General features: G+C 40.6%; 1 protein-coding gene across 1 annotated transcript; it reads left to right on the top strand.

The window, feature by feature from the left end:
• The first annotated feature begins 330 nt into the window (after positions 1–330).
• On the top strand, positions 331–4189 carry snai1b (snail family zinc finger 1b). Its single transcript, XM_026199191.1, has 3 exons — positions 331–550; positions 1703–2248; positions 3197–4189. The coding sequence occupies exons 1-3, from the start codon at positions 331–333 to the stop codon at positions 3376–3378; spliced, it is 948 nt and encodes a 315-aa protein (XP_026054976.1). The 3' UTR covers positions 3379–4189.
• Positions 4190–8148: the final 3959 nt, after the last annotated feature.

The following is an 8148-nucleotide window of genomic DNA, read 5'->3' as shown; positions in this document are numbered from 1 at the left end:
TATAATAAAGGTACACTGCAAATTATTTTACTGAGCAGGCTAGTAAACAAAAGATCGGACTGCATGTCTAACAAGAAAATAGCCAAACATCTGATTTGACGTTTAATTCGGAGTATTAGGGTAACTGTTGATCTCCTTATCCAATCTTTTTTAGTTTAATAGCCTGAATATAAATGTTTTGAGGATGTGAGCTGGATGCTGTGGTGTGTTTCCGGTGGGCATCCTCCAGGAGGCGGAGTCAGTCAGTGGGTGTTCCAGGGGGCGTGGACAGAGCTCAAGCCCCGCCCCCTCACACAGCCTAGCCTCATTTAAAAGATTCGTCTTGGCAGAATGGCAATAACCTTTCCATCTGCTCCGAGCTCAAAGATTACTGGACATCTGAGGCAGACTGGGATTCACACAGCAGCTTCTCCAGACACTCAGTCTAGACTTCATCTAAAGCCTTCGCTGGAGTTTGGGGAGGATCTTTACAAAATGCCACGGTCATTTCTTGTCAAGAAATATTTTTCCAACAAGAAGCCAAACTACAGTGAACTGGAGAGTCAATCTGGTGAGTGTGCTGAGAGATATTTGTTAATGTTTGTTACCGTATACAATATCAGTAGACCTATGTCAAATTAAACAGCTTACGTTTAGTCAAAACTTAGTGAGCAAAGATCTCAGCATTTTCATATTTCCAAAACTTGTTACTTTTACCCCCAGTTTCACAGACAAGACTTATGCCTAGTCCTAGACTGAAGTGTACGTCTGAGCTCAGCTGAAAGAAACTTGCACCAACTGAAATTAAGATATATCAGTGCCTTTGTTGCACACCTTTAATGTTTTAAATGTTTTATTCTTTTTAAGGTACGTTTATGAAAAATACTTAAATGTCCTATTTGAAATATGGCTTAATCCTGGTTTAGGCTAAACCCTGTTTGTGAAACTGGGCTGTTGTTATGTAGGTTTTATAACATAAGGCTACTCTAAAATACATTAGTGACATTTCTTTTCTTTTCTTTTCCTTTTTTTTTATTTTATTTAGCATTTTTCACTTTTTCAATATGCCATCTACACAAACTGCAGTATGTAATTGAACTAACTGCTAAAATGCATCAGCTGTAGTATTTCAGAGTATTTACTTTGATTAAGATATCTCCAAAAGTGAGTCATAGCTTCCCATTTGGAGTATGAAGCAGATATTTGGTAGTTGACCCTGGGCCATAAGGGTCAATTTTGTGAAATTGAGATTTATGCATAATCTGAAAGCTGAGTAAATGAGGTCTCCATTGATGTATGGGTTATTAGGAGGATAATATTTGATCATGATACAACTATTTGAAAATCTGGAATCTGAGGGTGCTAAAAAATCGAAATCACCTTTAAACTTGTCCAAATGAATTTGTAGCAATGCATATTACTATTTTTTATATATTTAATGTAGGAAATTTACAAAATATCTTCATGGAACATGATCTTTACTTAATATCCTAATGATTTTTGGCATAAATGAAAAATCAATCATTTTGACCCATACAATGTATTTTGGTTATTTCTACAAATATACCCCAGAGACTTAAGGCAGATTTTGTTTTGCTCCAGGGTGAGTGTGTTTTTGATAAACCAGAAGGAATGAAAACAGAGAAGTTTTACCTCAAACAATATTCTGAAACATTTAATGTAGTCCAGCAACCATCTAAACAGGCATCTTGTCTCTCCTCAGACCAACGCTACGCTGTCTTCCCACAATGCCTCCCTCTCGATGACTTCCCCACCAGAGAAGGTGATTCTGTGGTGCCCACCCACCCCTCCATGCTCGTGTGGACCACCAGTGCCTTACCCCTTACCTTCACAGCGGTGTCACCCAGCACCCCCTCTCCTCCCGGGCCTCTGGACCTGAGCTCTCAGTCCAGCTCCAGCAGCAGTGGAGAAGAGGACGACTGCCGTACATCTGACCCTCCCAGCCCAGACCCCGCCGACCGCTTCCAGTGCGCTCACTGTGGGAAGACCTGCAGCAGCCCGGCCGTGCTGTCTCTCCATCAGCTCACACACTGCACCGCCGGCCCACAGACGCTCACTACTGCTGCAGGAGACACCAGCACAAGCACCAGAGCGGCCTTCCACTGCAAGCACTGTCCCAAAGAGTACAGCAGTCTGGGTGCGCTCAAGATGCACATCCGCTCACACACGCTCCCCTGTGTGTGCACCACGTGTGGAAAGGCCTTCTCCAGACCCTGGTTACTGCGAGGACACATCCGTACACACACCGGTGAGTGAGCTGATGCACTGAGGCTGTTAGTGGTGAATGCAACGTCAACACTTAAAGGCATAGTTCACCTTCAGTTCAGTGGTCACCATTGACTTGCATACTGTTTCTTCATACTATGGAAGTCAATGGGGACCAGAAACTGACCATCAAACTTTGAAGTATTGAATTTAGGTATGTAACTCAACTCCAAGCCCCAAATAGTGCAGTTTATCAAGAAGAGGCGTGCTATTACTTTTCCAAGCCAATGGATTTAGCATTTGCATTTGGCAGACAATAAAACTGGTGATAAAATCCCAAAAAGTATATATAATGGAGATGAAATAATAATTAATTTTATTCACTTGTTTAAATTAAATTATAGGCACAATTAAAACTAAAATGAGGGGACAATGAGGGAACAAATCAGTATAACATGGACACAATTTAACCAAAACCAATAAATGAATTAATAAATCAATAAGCACAAGTTCTTACAAGCACTTATATCATTTTTTCATTTTTTTTTATGTCACGTGGGCCTTTGTAACTACTGCATGATACTAGAAGGATACATGTGAGGAATGTGGTGAAATTAACTTTAAAAGTGACAAGGTCTATAATACCTGTAGAAATAACACCCCCATTCTTGTCAATGGCAGTTGCTTGGCTGGTGCATCTATCAGCAGGGGCTAACCAAGTAAAACCTTGACTGTCTGCATAAAGGACTCCCAAAAAGACTTTAATAGAAAGGATTTTATGGAAACCTAGGGATGGACTCTTTTAAGCAAACACCTAGCTAAACCCAACCTAAAATAAAAACAAAAAACAACAACCTATCAGAGCGGCATGAGTTTTGAAGGTTCATCTTTTCTTGCAGAATCGTATTGTGTATATTTCCTGAATTGCATATAGAGTTAAACTGTGTGTATGCTAGAAACTAAATGATCTCTCTCTCTTTTTTTTTTTAAGGTGAACGTCCCTTCTCATGCCCCCACTGTAACCGTGCGTTTGCGGACCGCTCGAACCTGCGCGCTCACCTGCAGACCCACTCCGAAGTGAAGAAGTACCAGTGTGGAGCGTGCTCTCGTACCTTCAGCCGCATGTCCCTCCTGCACAAACACACGCTCTCCAGCTGCTGTCCGTCTGCCTAGAGCCCATCTCTCCATGCTGAGCTGGGACGGGTTTCAGCCATAAGTGAATGTTTGAGATAGAGAATGCTGTTTTTGAAGCACAAAGTGCCTTATATTTGCTTCCACAAGCCAAAGGAGAGATGCTATCGTTCTTCCAGTGTTAGTCTTACACACATCCACACACACCTTGTCTACAGTAACAGCCTGTTAAATGTAGACTGCAGATTTATGTCGTGGGAGGGGGGCCACAGACTGGCTCTCGGTGGATTCCCAGGATGCACCTCGGTGCCGGCTGGTCCGGGACTGTGAGGGGGCAGCTGCTATGAAGCGTGTGTGGTGAGAGGTCATCTCTCACCCTGATCTCCACAGACGTGCAGGGATGTATGGGGACAGCTGTTGCAGCGCAGGCCTGTCCACAAATGCATTGGCTGTGTCTCTAGACTGATGGGTTTAATGAGAAGTTCAATTAGACTCTGCAATGTGTCTCTGTAATCAGAGCTTCCAGGTATTATATCAGCTGGCATTTCCTGAATAAGGTGTCAACAACACAAAAAGAAGGTCATTGGGTTTTAGATGTTGTTCATGTACAAAGTTTACTCCATCTGAACTGAAGGGAATCCGCAGGATCAGGAGAAAGGTCTTCCATGAAGCCTATTTTTTCCAAAGCCACAATGATAAATGAGGCTGCCTGTCTACATATTGTTTATATGTTGGACGTATAACACAAACCAAATGCTATGCAATCTTTTTAAGCAAAGATGTGTTTTAGTGTATTTCCACTTGCTGTTTTTTTTTTCAATAAATAATTATATGTTCTTTGTTTAACAGAAAAGTGTCGAATTTGTGTTTTTTATAAAGTGGGATGTGTTAAAGGAATAGAAAACATGCTCTAGTATGAGTATTTATGAGTCAAACAGGCTAATATTTGGTCGGATCTTTCTTTCATATCATTCATGCATTACATCTCTCCACGTTTAACGTCAAAGCTTGCAGAATTTTAAAAGACCGTTGAAAAAAGAAATGTGAATTATTCCTTGAATGCATGAACGTACATCCAAGGGTCTCTGAATAGATACGGTGCAATAAATATAAAGCGTCCCTGTCTAGACGCAGTCAGATATTTTGAGTGATGGTCAGAACAACCGCACACACTTTTTCTGCTTAGCCTAACGCTAATACAACACTAACCCAGTTTAGCTGACACATGGCCAGCAAATGTTCGCGTCTGAGACACTGCAGGTGGAAAAAGACCAGAAGGGAGGCAGAAGACTTAGAGGAGCACCAGAGAAATGGGCCAGTCCGCACCATTAAGACCAGTGGATCCAGCTCTTAGCTCCAGAACCTCAATCTGTCAAACAGATAGATACGCCCCCCCGAGGGGACTTTTAATAAATGTGGGACATGCCGACATTCTGTGCTTCCAGTGCAGCCAGAGTTTTGAGGTTTTAGGTTTTGTAACCCTCCTCCGCAGCTCACCCTTTCTCTAGGAAGCTGAATCCACAAAGCCCTTGTGACCCGCGCTGACGCCAGCCAGTCTTGCTAGAGTAACGATGCACTTCCTCTGCTGATTTGGAGGCTCAAAGCTGTGGGATTGTGGTGGGAGAAGCTAGCTGTAGGGGCGAGGGCACGCAGGCTTTCTATCGAAAGTATCTGCGGCAATCTCTATCTACAACATCTGTGACCACTAAAAATGCTGTGCTCCTTAAGTACAGAGCCCAATACATGACATGCTGAAAAAATAAATAAATGGGATGCACGAATTAAGAGTTTATTTCAACAGTTTATTCATTTGTTCTCTCATTTTCCTTAAATTGTGGCTTTATTGTATTAATCCATACTCTGATTTCGTTCAATGTTGTTTTAATTTGTTCTCAGTAGTGTGAAAATGTAATCTGGATTACGTAATAAAATCCAAAAATTTATTATTTGTAATTGTATTATATTGCATTTTAAAATGCCAAGAATCAGATTACAGTTACTTTTCATGGATTACATGATTACATATTATTCACACAAGAGCAGTAAATGATTCATAATTAATCGATTCACCTAGTTCTCCCCAAAAATCCCAGTTTGGGAAAACCCTGGTGTAAAGTGTTTAATGCACTTCACTTCACTGATATCAAATAATGGAATATATTTTCCTTTTCAGTATGATACTTTTAATAGTAAGTGTTAAATAAAAAAGTAATCCAAAAGTAATCTAAAAAGTAGATTACAGTTTTCATCATGTAATCTGTTTTCAGCAACAGACTATAATTTGTAAGTAATCTACCCAGCACTATCCCTTGTTTTCGTGAAATTGTGGCCATGTTATCAATTTTTTTTCCCAACATGTCATGTTTAGGGCTCTGTATTTGAGTTTAAAACGTTTCCTAAATTCAGTGTTTCATCAAAATTAGTCAAAGGTATATAGAAATATATATATAAAAATAGTAAAAATAACAAAAGCACACACAATTACTAAAATGTTGACTAAAATTGAAATGAAAACTGAAAACATAAACAATAAAGCGTATTCAAAATAAATTATTATATTTAATGATAACACTACTGTATATATGCAACACATCTGATTTGTATAATAGAAATTACAAAAAACGTAACCAAATTACTACACATTAAACTAAAATTACAACAAAAACACAAAAGCTAATTAAAAATATCAATAAATACTGTAATAGTATATAAATAATCCTAAAATAACGCTGCTGTAAACTTTTTCTTTTTAAACTGAGTTATGAGTCGAATAGTTTTCTGTGGTAAATATTTGAGTTACTCATTTAAGGTAGTTTTCATACTGTGTCAAACTGTATGTGGTTTTATTAACAAAGTTCGGGAGAAGCACGATCAGATAATCATCCAATTTGGTACAGGTGCATCTCGTTTAGCTAATCATCTTATAGCACGCACGCGTATATATATATCCAGTCTTCCTACCTCCTGTCCCACGACAGTTTTTCGGCAACCCTCCTCCACCCCAACTCCTCACTTCTAATCTATTTATCCCAAATTGGGATAGGGGGAGTTATTTGGGTTCGGGCTATGCTCCGGGCCCGGACCCCTCCCCCAGGACAGCACGCCAAAATATGCCTACTATTTGCCTTAAGATTAGATGTAAGGGTGAACTCGTGAAGTATGTTTGGGTGTATGTGGGCCGACATGCTCAGGTATGATTGGTGCTCAGTAGACAAAAGTCATTTGGGCTCTGGGTTTTTGATGTGGTGGAGACACACATGGAGGATTGAGCGTCCCCTCAGACCCTCGGAGTCATGTTCACACAGAGATGACAACTGTGTGTGGGCGGCTGGATGGATGTCAGAGGGGGATGCCATTGTCTTTCGACCCTTGAAGCAGAACCAATCTGCAAGAATGCCCCGTAAAGTAAAAAAATGTCCCCAAGTACCTGTGAGCGGGAGAGATAATGTGTCTGTAATTGACGCGGGTGCAGTGTGGTTTGAGTTGCTGTCTCCTCTTTTTTCCTGCTGGAAAAAACATATCTGAGGGCCCTTCAGCTGCATATATTATATATCTGACAGTAATGAAGACCACATTTGTCAAAGCCTGTATTGCTGCATGAAGCATATAATTCAAGCTCATTTGAAAGCCATAAGGTGCTAATAGAAACAGTGTTACACTGGCCAAAATACTCCTATAGTTGACCTAGTTTAACCTCACTTTCTCCTTTCACTTGCTCTTTTGTTCCCTCCTCTCCTCTCTCTGGGCTGAAGGAGCCCATCGGCCTCAGGAAACGGTTTGTCAGTCACATATAAACACTGGCCTCGCTGCAGCGCTGATAAAAAACATCTGAAGCATCTGGATAGAGAGAAGCGTCCTGCTAGCTGCAGCTGAAAATGACGGGAATAGTTTTGGCCAGAAATAAAACGTCTGTCATCATTTACTCATCCTGAGGTCGGTCCAAACCCAAATGACTTTCTATGAAACACAATTGGAGATTAGACAGAATTTCCCTATTTTCCACAGAGTGGAAACTAAGAGATGAAGTTCCAAGAAGCGCCATAAAAGTATCATAAAAGTGGTTCATACACTGTTTTCCAAGACTGAGAGGTACTGGTTCAAATTTACATTATTCACTGATAATTTTTTACATTATTGACAGGAAGTCATTAAAACAGGCTAGAACCAATGACATAGTGACATCAATCCTGCCTCACTGTGTCTTCTTGACATGTTTCATGACAAACATTTCACGACAATTTAAATGTATGATAGCCTTGTAACGTTGTAGTTGAGACTTCTATAGTTTGAGTTTGACCATGGGCTGAATGACATGTTTCTTTTGGGGTGAAGGAAGTCGATTTTTTTCGAATTTTTTGGGTGATCTCTAATTCTCTAACCTCATGTGTTTTGGGGCATACACAACTCTGAGATCAGTTTTAGATTTGGAGACTCGATAGTTGAAGTGGGAGAACTGGTCATAGATATTCAGTGCGAGGGCTCTAGTCTCTGTGTTTGGCTGTACATTGACTTTAAAAGGGCATATTTGAGGAGTGATGTTCGTGTCTTTTCATGTCTGAGGTGGAGGTTTAGAGAACTGAGTCACAGGGATCATGTTTGAGCCAGGAGCTGTTATGATGGTTTGGATTACTAACAGAGTTCTGGGTGACTGTGCTCTTGTGTGGGGATTACCCACATACTTTGGCTTCCAGCTTTCTTTCTCCAACTTTCTTTCTTTCTTTTCCAGATGTAACTCTTCACTTGAAGCCGCCACTGTTCTCTTCATCTGATTGGTCTCCTTCCCCTTCTGTTTCCTCAAATGTTCCCCCTCCT

This window comes from Carassius auratus, chromosome 23, assembly GCF_003368295.1.
Source record: "Carassius auratus strain Wakin chromosome 23, ASM336829v1, whole genome shotgun sequence".
Lineage (NCBI taxonomy): Eukaryota > Metazoa > Chordata > Actinopteri > Cypriniformes > Cyprinidae > Carassius > Carassius auratus.
This window is presented reverse-complemented; position numbering and strand designations above follow the sequence as displayed.

Excerpts from the sequence above, each read along its gene's own strand:
- snai1b (XM_026199191.1), top strand. The coding sequence starts at position 331 with ATGGCAATAACCTTTCCATCTGCTCCGAGCTCAAAGATTACTGGACAT. Across the intron at positions 551-1,702 it reads TGAACTGGAGAGTCAATCTG|ACCAACGCTACGCTGTCTTC; the intron begins GTGAGTGTGCTG and ends GTCTCTCCTCAG. Across the intron at positions 2,249-3,196 it reads ACACATCCGTACACACACCG|GTGAACGTCCCTTCTCATGC; the intron begins GTGAGTGAGCTG and ends TTTTTTTTTAAG.